This window comes from Gymnoscopelus braueri (genome assembly GCF_963280865.1).
Source record: "Gymnoscopelus braueri genome assembly, chromosome: 19".
NCBI classification, from domain to species: Eukaryota; Metazoa; Chordata; class Actinopteri; order Myctophiformes; family Myctophidae; genus Gymnoscopelus; species Gymnoscopelus braueri.
Window position 1 is genome coordinate 6,557,603 of NC_137621.1, and position 15,382 is coordinate 6,572,984.

The following is a 15,382-nucleotide window of genomic DNA, read 5'->3' on the forward strand; positions in this document are numbered from 1 at the left end:
GTCAATAGCAGCAGCATCCTCAGCACTGTGAACAGACATTATACGGGTGATGATGATGATGATGGGAAGGGAACCAGTGGAGAGCTGGTTGCGTGGTAGGCTGGTGTAGAGCAGGTGGAGGTGGAGGTCGTCCAGATTTTTGGCCAAACCGTCTGCAAACGCCTCCTGCTCCTCCATCTGAATCTTGCTGTAGTTTCTGTAGAGAAACTGGCCTGGGGGGTACAGGCTGCTTCTGCTGCTGCTCTGGATGGATACAGGTCCAGAGGGAACCTAAACATTGTGGGCACATTCATGTTAAATTGGATTTTTTTATTCTTTCCAAAATGTAAAAACAAATAATAAAGAACGGCCCAACAGGTCCGAGATAATGTTTACATGATTTGAACATGCACGATCAGACCAACATGTATACCCTTCAACTTCTTGTTTATAACCATGCCCTGGCTATCCATGGGCTTTGTAGCAATTGTAGAAATATTAGGCCTTAAATGTAATTTTAAAGCATGTATTATAGGTACCCTATTATTTGGCCCACCATTTATAATATTATAATAATAATAATCTTCATTTATAGAGCACCTTTCAGACAAATGCAGTTCAAAGTGCTTTACATTCAAGTTAAAAACACAAGTGAAACAAAACAATAAGTTCAAATCTAGTGAAGAGTAGCGGCACCTGTCAGCGGGGAGTGTTGGGCGGGAGGAGTAGAACGATGGCTCTACATCCTCCCGGTGGAGGCTCCTCACTGGCAGGTGAGTCAGTAGGATACGACAGCAGTGACAACACACTAATGTGTGTGTGGAGGAATCAATTGGCATCCTCTCTCTCTCTCTCTCTCTGGGCTCTACACTAGGGGCCAGTAGTAGGGCCCTACCCTTACCGTGGGGTCAGTCTGTTTCTGTCTCTCTGGTCTCTTTCTTCTTCTCTGTGAAGTTACATTTAAAATACTTTGTCTAAAAGGTCCGTTCATAAGTCATTGCGGTGTTGTTTCCAATGAGGGCCTTTGTATTCAATTCATAGACATAGTGGCACCACAGTTAAAATATCGTTACAAAAAAAAAACAGGTAAAAGATAACATGTACATCAAAAAATAAAAAAGGGTGAAAAAAGAAAATAAAACAACAAGAACGGGGGGGGGGGGGGTCGTCTGTCTAATGGGAAAATAGTACTACCTCCTTTCTTTGCCTACTGAAAGGTGAATTAGGGCTGCAGCCCAATCAGGGCTGTTCTAAAAGAACCCTGCGTTCTGCACTTTTTGAGGGATGGGGTTAAAGTATTCCAAACCTGGGTGGCAGTGCTGTAGAAGGAGAATTTGCCCATGTTTGTTTTGAGGGTGGGTGGGAACCCTGCTGTCTCGCCTAGTGCCCCATCCACTTAGGTCTCCTCATCAAGCGGCACCCGCAAACTATCGTAACAGTCAAGGAAGGGGGTGCAAATCTCCTTTAATTTTTGAACAGACCCTTTAAGTGTGTACTTAATGGGAAAAGTAACTTTACAATAAATCTCAGTAAGAGAATACCAGCATCACGGAACCTCCTTTTAGGCAACCGCCTTTAAGGCACTTTTATTTATTTATTTTAAGCATGGTAGTATGCTGCAAAGCAGACAGCAACGTACGCGTTTCGGCGTTAAGCCTTCATCAGCGTTGTGTGTGTGTGGGCAACGGAAGTGTCCTATTTATAGTGTCCGGGTAAGACAACTTCCCCTGTCCATGTACAGACCAACAACTTCCCCTGTCCATGTACAGACCAACAACTTCCCCTGTCCATGTACAGACCAACAACTTCCCCTGTCCATGTAGAGACCAACAACTTCCCCTGTCCATGTAGAGACCAACAACTTCCTCTGTCCATGTAGAGACCAACAACTTCCCCTGTCCATGTAGAGACCAACAACTTCCCCTGTCCATGTACAGTCTTACCCGGACACTATAAATAGGACAGTTCTTGCCCACACACACAACGCTGATGAAGGCTTAACGCCGAAACGCATACGTTGCTATCTGTTCTGCAGCATACTACCATGCTTAAAATATATAAATAAAAGTGCCTTAAAAGGACTGTTCCGTGATGCTGGTATTCTCTAACTGAGATTTATTGTGAATCTATACTATAAATATCATGGTGTATCATTATATCATGTCACTATAAATAAACATTATATCATATCACTATAAATATCATGGTGTATTATTATATCATGTCACTATAAATAAACATTATATCATATCACTATAAATATCATGGTGTATCTTGTCCTCCACTGATCTGGACGTCAGGGACCGTTTGAGGCTCATCAATGTTCGTTGTCGGGTGATGATGATGGGGAGGTGGGAAGGGAACCAGTGGAGAGCTGGTTGCGTAGCTGTTTAGGCTGGTGTAGAGCGGTGGCAGATCCGGTAGGACGGCGGTGACAGGAGGAGATGGATCTGGATGGTAGGTTCAGATGGTTCTGCTGGTGGAGGTCGTCCAGAGCTTTGGCCAAACCGTCTGCAAACGCCTCCTGCTCCTCCATCTGAATCTTGCTGTAGTTTCTGTAGAGAAACTGGCCTGGGGGGTACAGGCTGCTTCTGCTGCTGAGAGACAGTGTAGTGTGTCAGTAAACTATAGGATCATAGAATACAGAGAGACAGTGTAGTGGGTCAGTAAACTATAGGATCATAGAATACAGAGACAGTGTAGTGTGTCAGTAAACTATTAGCCTCGGAAACCCAGGCTTTTTTTTTTGTTACAAAAGAAAAAAAGCCTGGGGGAGCCATGCAGGAACGATGGTCTTGGACCTTGTTATCTCCTAACCAATCAGAGTGCAGAGGGGCGTCGCTCTAAATTTGGTGACGTCAGCGTGCTCCGTGCACAGGCCGAGGGGGGGAGGGGAGGGGAGGCGGGGACATAGATTGGTGAAGCAATAGGAAGCCACGCACAAATCCGGCCGGCTGTGTTTGGGTCCGCCCTTCAAGACCATGGATTGAGCTCGTAGCCTCAGGCTAGTAAACTATAGGATCATAGAATACAGAGAGACTGTGTAGTGTGTCAGTAAACTATAGGATCATAGAATACAGAGAGACAGTGTAGTGTCTCAGTAAACTATAGGATCATAGAATACAGAGAGACAGTGTAGTGTCTCAGTAAACTATAGGATCATAGAATACAGAGAGAGTGTAGTGTCTCAGTAAACTATATGATCATAGAATACAGAGACAGTGTAGTGTCTCAGTAAACTATAGGATCATAGAATACAGAGAGACAGTGTAGTGTCTCAGTAAACTATAGGATCATAGAATACAGAGAGAGTGTAGTGTCTCAGTAAACTATAGGATCATAGAATACAGAGAGACTGTGTAGTGTGTCAGTAAACTATAGGATCATAGAATACAGAGAGACAGTGTAGTGTCTCAGTAAACTATAGGATCATAGAATACAGAGAGACAGTGTAGTGTCTCAGTAAACTATAGGATCATAGAATACAGAGACAGTGTAGTGTCTCAGTAAACTATAGGATCATAGAATACAGAGAGAGTGTAGTGTCTCAGTAAACTATAGGATCATAGAATACAGAGAGACAGTTTAGTGTGTCAGTAAACTATAGGATCATAGAATACAGAGAGACAGTATAGTTTCTCAGTAAACTATAGGATCAAAGAATACAGAGAGACAGTGTAAAAGAATACAGAGAGACAGTGTAGTGTCTCAGTAAACTATAGGATCAAAGAATACAGAGAGACAGTGTCCTCAGTAAACTATAGGATCATAGAATACAGAGAGACAGTGTAGTGTCTCAGTAAACTATAGGATCATAGAATACAGAGAGACAGTGTAGTGTCTCAGTAAACTATAGGATCATAGAATGTAGAGAGACAGTATAGTGTCAAGTATTGACAGTATTGTCAAGCATTTGCAACCATTTCAACCTCAAGACAACCTCAAGCCCTTTGAGTCGAGTGCGTCTTTCCGTGGAAGTTTGTTGCTTTTTATTAGGAATCCAGAGTGTCACCTCGCCGCCTGTCACCTCGCCGCCTGCTCCTCCCTGTAGTCTTCATGCATACGGACCTCCTCATCCATCTGAGCCTGCAGGTCCTGTGGACAGAGAGGGGAGTGTGTCGGTTGACCATGTTCACACGTCATAATCATTCATGTTCAGGTCTGTAACTCTGACAGTGTACAAATGGAACCAATTGGACCCTTACGGGTCTATAACTCTGAGAGTGTACACATGTTACCCCACAAATCATTAGGCATTACAGACAGTATAGTGTGTCAGTAAACTATAGGATCATAGAATACAGAGAGACAGTGTAGTGTCTCAGTAAACTATAGGATCATAGAATACAGAGACAGTGTAGTGTCTCAGTAAACTATAGGATCATAGAATACAGAGAGACAGTGTAGTGTCTCAGTAAACTATAGGATCATAGAATACAGAGAGACAGTGTAGTGTCTCAGTAAACTATAGGATCATAGAATACAGAGACAGTGTAGTGTCTCAGTAAACTATAGGATCATAGAATACAGAGACAGTGTAGTGTCTCAGTAAACTATAGGATCATAGAATACAGAGAGACAGTGTAGTGTCTCAGTAAACTATAGGATCATAGAATACAGAGAGAGTAGTGTCTCAATAAACTATAGGATCATAGAATACAGAGAGACAGCGTAGTGTCTCAGTAAACTATAGTATCATAGAATACAGAGACAGTGTAGTGTCTCAGTAAACTATAGGATCATAGAATACAGAGACAGTGTAGTGTCTCAGTAAACTATAGGATCATAGAATACAGAGAGAGGGTGTAGTGTGTCAGTAAACAATAGTATCATAGAATATAGAGAGACAGTGTAGTGTCTCAGTAAACTATAGGATCATAGAATACAGAGAGAGGGTGTAGTGTGTCAGTAAACAATAGTATCATAGAATGTAGAGAGACAGTGTAGTGTCTCAGTAAACTATAGGATCATAGAATACAGAGACAGTGTAGTGTCTCAGTAAACTATCGGATCATAGAATACAGAGAGACAGTGTAGTGTCTCAGTAAACTATAGGATCATAGAATACAGAGAGACAGTGTAGTGTCTCAGTAAACTATAGGATCATAGAATACAGAGAGACAGTGTAGTTATTCAGTAAACTATAGGACCAATCACCAAAGGAAATACATCTGATGACATGAATGTAACTGAATGTTACAGTTTGTACATTTTGCTATAGTTACTTGGTTTTTGCTTTAACTTACATTTGACTTTAAAGTTTACATGGCTTTTCATATAACTTAAGGTAGATTGTTAGTGTTTTTAAGGGATATTGTTCCATTGTTTGACAATTGTCTGATTCTTCTAATTCATGTACTAGTGTTAGTGAGACATGAGCTACATTCACAATCAGCATTCAAACGTCCACAGTCTGCATCCAGAATATGGATGATTACAAATATAAGTTGACTGACTTTAGTGTTATGATCTAGAGGTTAGGTGTAGGATGTGCTATGTGACTCAGACCATATAAAGGATATGAGTGAGACTATGAAAAATCATGTGACACTGTTTGTCTGGAGACATAATATATCCACACAGACAGTGTAGGATGGTGAACTACAACTAAACCCTGATTAGGCCTATTAACTTAAGATGGGGGGGGCAGGCTGGGGGAGTGAGGGGAGGAGAAGGGTCTGGGGGAAGGTGGTGGCGAGGCCTGTACTGGTACCTGTACTGGTACCATAGCTGGGCGGGAAGGGGAACTCCTGGTGCATGGACTTGATCATCTGCTGCTGCGCCTGCTGACTCACTGCTGGAAACCTGTAAACCTGTGATGTGACAATAAAACATACAGATTAAAATTCTATTCCCCCGCTCAGGAGCAACTCGGCACGGTGCCTGTCTTTCTTGTTTGACATTTGGCTCATTAATTATTCATAAGTCCTTCCCTCACATCACTAGGACATTTCTTTGCTATAATATTAGATTTGTTATTACATGTAGTTTGAATACGTACAGAAGGAAGTAGGAAGGGCTGGAACTGTGATTCATCTGAGGTGAACATCAGAGACTGATGCTTCTGCTCTGGCTTCAAGACTACAGAGAGCGAAAAGAAGACTTTACATTTACTTTAAACAAGTACATTGTAAATGTACATCCTGCTGGTGAATTCCTCTGCCTCAATCTTGGCCTCAAGCAGGTTCTTGACCAGCTCTTTTGAATTAGACACCAGCTTGATCACAGTGAAAAATAACTTCTTACACTTCAGAATGTAAGAAGGCCCCGCCCTCTGTGATACTGCGGTGGATGCAGATCGGGGCTGCATGGCAGCAGGAGCCTGGATGAGCTTCGGCTGTCCACTCCCGCTGAGATCCAAGACCTTATTTGTCGAGGGCCAAACTGTCTGGGTCATTCCTTCCTCTCAGGGCCGTTCCTTCACCTTCAGCCTTGGCTTCCTGTCCTGATGGATGATGATGAAGATTAGTTAGGACAGTCATTTAATTGTCCTATTTGTTATTCCATTATAATTCTCTTTTTTTATGATATGTGACCAGTATGAACTTAACACTGGGAAGAGGCAGGGTGAAGGCAGGTATCCTTGTTCTTTTAAAAGTATTTTAGTTGTGATGTGAATGTTATTAGTATAGTCTGATGGCTGATCATCAAGGACACAGTGATGTTGTGATGTGAATGTTATTAGTATAGTCTGATGGCTGATCATCAAGGACACAGTGATGTTGTGATGTGAATGTTATTAGTATAGTCTGATGGCTAATCATCAAGGACACAGTGATGTTGTGATGTGAATGTTATTAGTATAGTCTGATGGCTAATCATCAAGGACACAGTGATGTTGTGATGTGAATGTTATTAGTATAGTCTGATGGCTGATCATCAAGGACACAGTGATGTTGTGATGTAAATGTTATTAGTATAGTCTGATGGCTGATCATCAAGGACACAGTGATGTTGTGATGCACTTTGAGCAGCAGAACAACATCCATTCTGAGGCAACAAGATACATTGTAGTGCTTTGTACCTTTTCAGCTTAGTGTCATTCATTCTCTCACACTGTTTTATATTACAGTTGATATAGTTACATGGTGTTCTAGTTCTAGTACAGGCCCAGGGGCAGATTTAGGCATCGGTGACATGGGCCGCTGGCCAGGGAGCCAACATGTGAGAGGCAGGACAAAAGAAACAATAATAATAATAATAATAACAATAATAATAATAATAGTGCAACTGGGAGTGCAGATCTCCGCCAGGCTGGGTTGCCTACCTAGTGGAGCCACTTTCCTCCACTGTCTTGGTCTCTGGTGGCATGGGACGAACAGAACGAGTGACGTCATAGGGCCAGTAGGGGCCCAGGAGGTCGTTCACGTAGACCGCCAAAGGAGTCTTCATCGCTCCTCCTCCTTCTCCTCTGGATATCCCAGACATCCAGAGATCGGAGACGTCCTCGGATGTGTGAGTCCTGAAAGAATTTTGACACAATTGGGTAAAACCATGGTAATCTCAGACATAATGATGGAATAAAGCAATGTTAAACAGTAAGACATGTACCTCAGTGTGTAAGACATACCTCTGTGTGTTTAATGTTAAACACTAAGACATGTACCTCAGTGTGTTTAATGTTAAACACTAAGACATGTACCTCAGTGTGTTTAATGTTAAACACTAAGACATACCTCAGTGTGTTTAATGTTAAACACTAAGACATACCTCTGTGTGTTTAATGTTAAACACTAAGACATGTACCTCAGTGTGTTTAATGTTAAACACTAAGACATGTACCTCAGTGTGTTTAATGTTAAACACTAAGACATACCTCAGTGTGTTTAATGTTAAACACTAAGACATGTACCTCAGTGTGTTTAATGTTAAACACTAAGACATGTACCTCAGTGTGTTTAATGTTAAACACTAAGACATGTACCTCAGTGTGTTTAATGTTAAACACTAAGACATGTACCTCAGTGTGTTTAATGTTAAACACTAAGACATACCTCAGTGTGTTTAATGTTAAACACTAAGACATACCTCTGTGTGTTTAATGTTAAACACTAAGACATGTACCTCAGTGTGTTTAATGTTAAACACTAAGACACTCAGTGTGTTTAATGTTAAACACTAAGACATGTACCTCAGTGTGTTTAATGTTAAACACTAAGACATGTACCTCAGTGTGTTTAATGTTAAACACTAAGACATGTACCTCAGTGTGTTTAATGTTAAACACTAAGACATACCTCAGTGTGTTTAATGTTAAACAGTAAGACATGTACCTCAGTGTGTTTAATGTTAAACACTAAGACATACCTATGTGTGTTCCAGCTTTGGTCTTTAGCAAACATGTAGACACTTTAAAACAGACCAGGAAACATCTTCAACAGGTCAATAGCAGCAGCATCCTCAGCACTGTGAACAGACATTATACGGGTGATGATGATGATGATGATGGGAAGGGAACCAGTGGAGAGCTGGTTGCGTAGCTGTAGGCTGGTGTAGAGCAGGTGGAGGTGGAGGTCGTCCAGATTTTTGGCCAAACCGTCTGCAAACGCCTCCTGCTCCTCCATCTGAATCTTGCTGTAGTTTCTGTAGAGAAACTGGCCTGGGGGGTACAGGCTGCTTCTGCTGCTGCTCTGGATGGATACAGGTCCAGAGGGAACCTAAACATTGTGGGCACATTCATGTTAAATTGGATTTTTTTATTCTTTCCAAAATGTAAAAATAAATAATAAAGAACGGCCCAACAGGTCCGAGATAATGTTTACATGATTTGAACATGCACGATCAGACCAACATGTATACCCTTCAACTTCTTGTTTATAACCATGCCCTGGCTATCCATGGGCTTTGTAGCAATTGTAGAAATATTAGGCCTTAAATGTAATTTTAAAGCATGTATTATAGGTACCCTATTATTTGGCCCACCATTTATAATATTATAATAATAATAATCTTCATTTATAGAGCACCTTTCAGACAAATGCAGTTCAAAGTGCTTTACATTCAAGTTAAAAACACAAGTGAAACAAAACAATAAGTTCAAATCTAGTGAAGAGTAGCGGCACCTGTCAGCGGGGAGTGTTGGGCGGGAGGAGTAGAACGATGGCTCTACATCCTCCCGGTGGAGGCTCCTCACTGGCAGGTGAGTCAGTAGGATACGACAGCAGTGACAACACACTAATGTGTGTGTGGAGGAATCAATTGGCATCCTCTCTCTCTCTCTCTCTGGGCTCTACACTAGGGGCCAGTAGTAGGGCCCTACCCTTACCGTGGGGTCAGTCTGTTTCTGTCTCTCTGGTCTCTTTCTTCTTCTCTGTGGCGTTTCTTCACCTCCAGCTTCCTGTCCTCTCTTGTGGGCACAGAGGAAGACAATGATGAAGATGAGTTAATTAGTTAATTAGTTAGTTAAGTATTATCTGTTTAATGAAGACATGTCACGATTCAAACTGATTCAAACTGACGCAGCTCCCAGAGACGCACACAGAGAGAGCTCCCAGAGACGCAGGTCCCAGGGACGCACACAGAGAGAGCTCCCAGAGAACCCCTGGTTGTTGGAAAAAAAGAAAAAAAAAGAAAGAAGAAAAGAAAGGGAAAAAAAAGAGAAGAGGAAAAAAAGAGGAAAAAAAAAAAGAAAAGCAAAGAGGAAAAAAAAGTAAAAAGAAAGAAAAAAAAATAATAATAAAATAAAGAAAAAAGGAAAAAAAGAGAAGAAAAAAGAAAGGTTAAGTAGTGGCGTTTCCAGGAATTACATTTTGAGGAGGCGAAATGTGTGACTCCCCCCCCCTCCTTTGGGTCCGCCGACCCCCGCAGACCCCCAAAAAAATGTGCATCCCTATGGGCGAGGGTTGCTCTACTGCATACATGGACAACTGGTGGCCCGGGGGCCACATGCGGCCCCTACCTTCACTTAATGTGGCCCACAGGCTAGTATCAGAATAGTGATATATTATTGATTTCAGCTGTTATGATTCCTAACATGCAAACATGATTAATTACTTCAGTCTATATTATAGTAGCTTAATGACTAGTATTAACATTCTGTTGTCTTTTTTATGTCCAATGTATTTGTATTTAAGTTCATAAAGTTAATATAAGTATAACTAAATGCATTTGAAATTAAATAAAAATGTTAGTTTTCAGGATTCCAATTCAAAAATAGCAAAAATTACAGATCTACAAGCTCAAAATGCATCGCACGTTTTCATGTTCGAGAGTCGCTGTCGGGGCAGATACCTCTTATCTCCATATTTTACCTTTTTTTGTTTTTTTTTTCGTAAATTAACGCCCCACTTTATCATAGCCTGGCATGGCCAGAGTAGGTTATCATATGGAAATGTGTGCACATCTTTGAATACATTTTTAACTAAAATCTTTGCTTCTGGGGGGTTCTTGGAACAAAGTATTTTAAGATGACGGGGTCCACGGACAAATACATATCATTTTGGGTGGTCCTTGACATGAAAAAAGTTTGAGACATTGTTGCAACATAAGTTTTTCTTTTTTTTATATTCAAAATGTTCAAATAAATAGCAGATCTACAAGCTCATAGCACGGCACCGAGTGCTATGATCTGTTCTTTTTGAATAGCCCAAAGTATAAAATAATGGTTATAGCTAAAAAAAATAAATGACACAGAGTGCGTTCCCAGATGGAATGGGTTAATGAGGTATGAATGTAATGTGCGTGTGTACGTGCGTGCGTGCATAAGAGAGAGAGAGAGATAGAGACCTCTCAGACAGAGGTGAGCAGCCTCTGGTCTGCACTGATGGTGAACATGGAAGTGTGTAGATGTCTAGGAAGAGCTCCTTCACTTAAAGCCAGTTCCTGCATCTTAGTGGCTATCTCCTTCACACACACACACACACACACACACACACACACACACACACACACACACACACACACACACACACACACACACACACACACACACACACACACACACACGCGTGAAGTTTGGTTTGACACTGTGGTTGGTGGATGTACCAGCAGTGGTGGAAAAAGTACTCACATTTTTTATTTGAGTAAAAGTCTGTGATTTGGTATCAAAATGAACTCAAAGTGCCAAAAGTAGAAAGTACTCTTTATGCAGAATGTCCCGTTTGACAAGTTTTCAAATGTATAAAATGTATCCTCAAGTTTCCTAGGGCATGGTGGGCATCACTTCCTGTCGATTTGATCAGGTATCACATCGTCAGTAAGTGATGCCCGCAACGCCCTAGGAAACTTGTGGATAAGCTCACAATGCATTGCGATGCATTGTGAGCTTGTAGATCGTCTATTTTCAAATGGCCGAAATGTACATAGGGCTGTAGAGGTTAATGTGTGTTTTGTGATAATAATCAAATCTGCAAAGTAACTAGTAACTGAAGTTTTCAAATAATTGTAGTGGAGTAAAAGTACAATATTTGTCTCTAATATTGTCTCTTGTCTCAAAAATGTACTTAAGTACAGTACTTGAGTACATTTACTTAGTTACTTTCTACCTCTGTGTGCCAGCCACTTACCTCAATGATGGCCTTCATGACTAGACCTGCTCCTTTCACTATGGCCATGGAGGGATGCTGAGAGAGAGAGAAAGAACCATAAATACTCATATATCAACCGTCAGCTCAAATCAACTCCAATTTCTAAAGGTCAATCTGGCTTCGATTCACCATTATTTTATACTTTGGGATATTCAAAAACAGCAGATCTACAGAGCTACGAGCTTGTAGATCTGCTATATTTTTGGGGAAATTGTGTAAATGTGCGCAAATCTTTGAATATAATGTTTTTTAAAGTTTGTACATTTTGCTATAGTTACTTGGTTTTTGCTTTAACTTGCATTTGACTTTAAAGTTTACATGGCTTTTCATATAACTTAAGGTAGATTGTTAGTGTTTTTAAGGGATATTGTTCCATTGTTTGACAATTGTCTGATTCTTCTAATTCATGTACTAGTGTTAGTGAGACATGAGCTACATTCACAATCAGCATTCAAACGTCCACAGTCTGTATCCAGAATATGGATGATTACAAATATAAGTTGACTGACTTTAGTGTTATGATCTAGAGGTTAGGTGTAGGATGTGCTATGTGACTCAGACCATATAAAGGATATGAGTGAGATTATGAAAAATCATGTGACACTGTTTGTCTGGAGACATAATATATCCACACAGACAGTGTAGGATGGTGAACTACAACTAAACCCTGATTAGGCCTATTAACTTAAGATGGGGGGGGGCAGGCTGGGGGAGTGAGGGGAGGAGAAGGGTCTGGGGGAAGGTGGTACTTTTTTTTACTGGTACCTGTACTGGTACCATAGCTGGGCGGGAAGGGGAACTCCTGGTGCATGGACTTGATCATCTGCTGCTGCGCCTGCTGACTCACTGCTGTAAACCTGTAAACCTGTAAACCTGTGATGTGACAATAAAACATACAGATTCAAATTCTATTCCCCCGCTCAGGAGCAACTCGGCACGGTGCCTGTCTTTCTTGTGTGACATTTGGCTCATTAATTATTCATAAGTCCTTCCCTCACATCACTAGGACATTTCTTTGCTATAATATTAGATTTGTTATTACATGTAGTTTGAATACGTACAGAAGGAAGTAGGAAGGGCTGGAACTGTGATTCATCTGAGGTGAACATCAGAGACTGATGCTTCTGCTCTGGCTTCAAGACTACAGAGAGAGAAAAGAAGACTTTACATTTACTTTAAACAAGTACATTGTAAATGTACATCCTGCTGGTGAATTCCTCTGCCTCAATCTTGGCCTCAAGCAGGTTCTTGACCAGCTCTTTTGAATTAGACACCAGCTTGATCACAGTGAAAAATAACTTCTTACACTTCAGAATGTAAGAAGGCCCCGCCCTCTGTGATACTGCGGTGGATGCAGATCGGGGCTGCATGGCAGCAGGAGCCTGGATGAGCTTCGGCTGTCCACTCCCGCTGAGATCCAAGACCTTATTTGTCGAGGGCCAAACTGTCTGGGTCATTCCTTCCTCTCAGGGCCGTTCCTTCACCTTCAGCCTTGGCTTCCTGTCCTGATGGATGATGATGAAGATTAGTTAGGACAGTCATTTAATTGTCCTATTTGTTATTCCATTATAATTCTCTTTTTTTATGATATGTGACCAGTATGAACTTAACACTGGGAAGAGGCAGGGTGAAGGCAGGTATCCTTGTTCTTTTAAAAGTATTTTAGTTGTGATGTGAATGTTATTAGTATAGTCTGATGGCTGATCATCAAGGACACAGTGATGTTGTGATGTGAATGTTATTAGTATAGTCTGATGGCTAATCATCAAGGACACAGTGATGTTGTGATGTGAATGTTATTAGTATAGTCTGATGGCTAATCATCAAGGACACAGTGATGTTGTGATGCGAATGTTATTAGTATAGTCTGATGGCTGATCATCAAGGACACAGTGATGTTGTGATGTGAATGTTATTAGTATAGTCTGATGGCTGATCATCAAGGACACAGTGATGTTGTGATGTGAATGTTATTAGTATAGTCTGATGGCTGATCATCAAGGACACAGTGATGTTGTGATGCACTTTGAGCAGCAGAACAACATCCATTCTGAGGCAACAAGATACATTGTAGTGCTTTGTACCTTTTCAGCTTAGTGTCATTCATTCTCTCACACTGTTTTATATTACAGTTGATATAGTTACATGGTGTTCTAGTTCTAGTACAGGCCCAGGGGCAGATTTAGGCATCGGTGACATGGGCCGCTGGCCAGGGAGCCAACATGTGAGAGGCAGGACAAAAGAAACAATAATAATAATAATAATAACAATAATAATAATAATAGTGCAACTGGGAGTGCAGATCTCCGCCAGGCTGGGTTGCCTACCTAGTGGAGCCACTTTCCTCCACTGTCTTGGTCTCTGGTGGCATGGGACGAACAGAACGAGTGACGTCATAGGGCCAGTAGGGGCCCAGGAGGTCGTTCACGTAGACCGTCAAAGGAGTCTTCATCGCTCCTCCTCCTTCTCCTCTGGATATCCCAGACATCCAGAGATCGGAGACGTCCTCGGATGTGTGAGTCCTGAAAGAATTTTGACACAATTGGGTAAAACCATGGTAATCTCAGACATAATGATGGAATAAAGCAATGTTAAACAGTAAGACATGTACCTCAGTGTGTAAGACATACCTCTGTGTGTTTAATGTTAAACACTAAGACATGTACCTCTGTGTGTTTAATGTTAAACACTAAGACATGTACCTCTGTGTGTTTAATGTTAAACACTAAGACATGTACCTCAGTGTGTTTAATGTTAAACACTAAGACATGTACCTCAGTGTGTTTAATGTTAAACACTAAGACATGTACCTCAGTGTGTTTAATGTTAAACACTAAGACATGTACCTCAGTGTGTTTAATGTTAAACACTAAGACATGTACCTCAGTGTGTTTAATGTTAAACACTAAGACATGTACCTCAGTGTGTTTAATGTTAAACGCTAAGACATGTACCTCAGTGTGTTTAATGTTAAACAGTAAGACATGTACCTCAGTGTGTTTAATGTTAAACACTAAGACATACCTATGTGTGTTCCAGCTTTGGTCTTTAGCAAACATGTAGACACTTTAAAACAGACCAGGAAACATCTTCAACAGGTCAATAGCAGCAGCATCCTCAGCACTGTGAACAGACATTATACGGGTGATGATGATGATGATGGGAAGGGAACCAGTGGAGAGCTGGTTGCGTAGCTGTAGGCTGGTGTAGAGCAGGTGGAGGTGGAGGTCGTCCAGATTTTTGGCCAAACCGTCTGCAAACGCCTCCTGCTCCTCCATCTGAATCTTGCTGTAGTTTCTGTAGAGAAACTGGCCTGGGGGGTACAGGCTGCTTCTGCTGCTGCTCTGGATGGATACAGGTCCAGAGGGAACCTAAACATTGTGGGCACATTCATGTTAAATTGGATTTTTTTATTCTTTCCAAAATGTAAAAATAAATAATAAAGAACGGCCCAACAGGTCCGAGATAATGTTTACATGATTTGAACATGCACGATCAGACCAACATGTATACCCTTCAACTTCTTGTTTATAACCATGCCCTGGAAGCTCATAGCACGGCACCGAGTGCTATGATCTGTTCTTTTTGAATAGCCCAAAGTATAAAATAATGGTTATAGCTAAAAAAATTAAATGACACAGAGTGCGTTCCCAGATGGAATGGGTTAATGAGGTATGAATGTAATGTGCGTGTGTACGTGCGTGCGTGCATAAGAGAGAGAGAGAGATAGAGACCTCTCAGACAGAGGTGAGCAGCCTCTGGTCTGCACTGATGGTGAACATGGAAGTGTGTAGATGTCTAGGAAGAGCTCCTTCACTTAAAGCCAGTTCCTGCATCTTAGTGGCTATCTCCTTCACACACACACACACACACACACA

At 41.3% G+C, this 15,382-nt stretch overlaps 2 protein-coding genes across 6 annotated transcripts; both read right to left on the reverse strand.

The window, feature by feature from the left end:
• Nucleotides 1-1,274: 1,274 nt before the first annotated feature.
• Nucleotides 1,275-8,398, reverse strand: LOC308074215 (uncharacterized protein). 5 transcript variants are annotated; one of them, XR_013932073.1, is made up of 7 exons: nucleotides 8,287-8,398; nucleotides 7,247-7,441; nucleotides 6,226-6,424; nucleotides 5,981-6,060; nucleotides 5,705-5,792; nucleotides 3,992-4,074; nucleotides 1,275-2,573 (listed from the first exon to the last, which is right to left on the reverse strand). XR_013932073.1 is itself a non-coding variant. In XM_080413566.1 (6 exons), exons 3-6 carry the CDS (start codon nucleotides 6,374-6,376, stop codon nucleotides 2,443-2,445), a joined length of 462 nt encoding a protein of 153 aa, XP_080269692.1. In that variant the 5' UTR covers nucleotides 6,377-6,424; nucleotides 7,247-7,441; nucleotides 8,287-8,398; the 3' UTR covers nucleotides 1,275-2,442. The 5 variants fall into 5 exon arrangements, 3 of the variants coding, with proteins under 3 accessions (XP_080269692.1, XP_080269691.1, XP_080269693.1); XR_013932074.1 differs by having other exon boundaries at nucleotides 5,693-5,792; XM_080413566.1 differs by lacking the exon at nucleotides 3,992-4,074 and having other exon boundaries at nucleotides 5,693-5,792.
• LOC308074082 (uncharacterized protein) lies at nucleotides 6,406-14,693 on the reverse strand (the record flags this gene model as incomplete). Its single annotated transcript, XM_080413416.1, has 6 exons — nucleotides 14,529-14,693; nucleotides 13,832-14,026; nucleotides 9,245-9,325; nucleotides 8,405-8,578; nucleotides 7,247-7,441; nucleotides 6,406-6,424 (listed from the first exon to the last, which is right to left on the reverse strand). Exons 1-6 carry the CDS (start codon nucleotides 14,561-14,563, stop codon nucleotides 6,406-6,408), a joined length of 699 nt encoding a protein of 232 aa, XP_080269542.1. The 5' UTR covers nucleotides 14,564-14,693.
• Nucleotides 14,694-15,382: the final 689 nt, after the last annotated feature.

Bases quoted from the DNA above. Each gene is read 5' to 3' on its own strand.
- LOC308074215 (XM_080413565.1), bottom strand. From the start codon at position 6,376: ATGACCCAGACAGTTTGGCCCTCGACAAATAAGGTCTTGGATCTCAGC. The intron at 6,061-6,225 runs GTAAGAAGTTAT...CGCTCTCTGTAG, and splicing joins GCCTTCTTACATTCTGAAGT to TCTTGAAGCCAGAGCAGAAG. The intron at 2,577-5,692 runs GTACCAGTACAG...ACTGTCTCTCAG, and splicing joins CAGCTATGGTACCAGTACAG to CAGCAGAAGCAGCCTGTACC.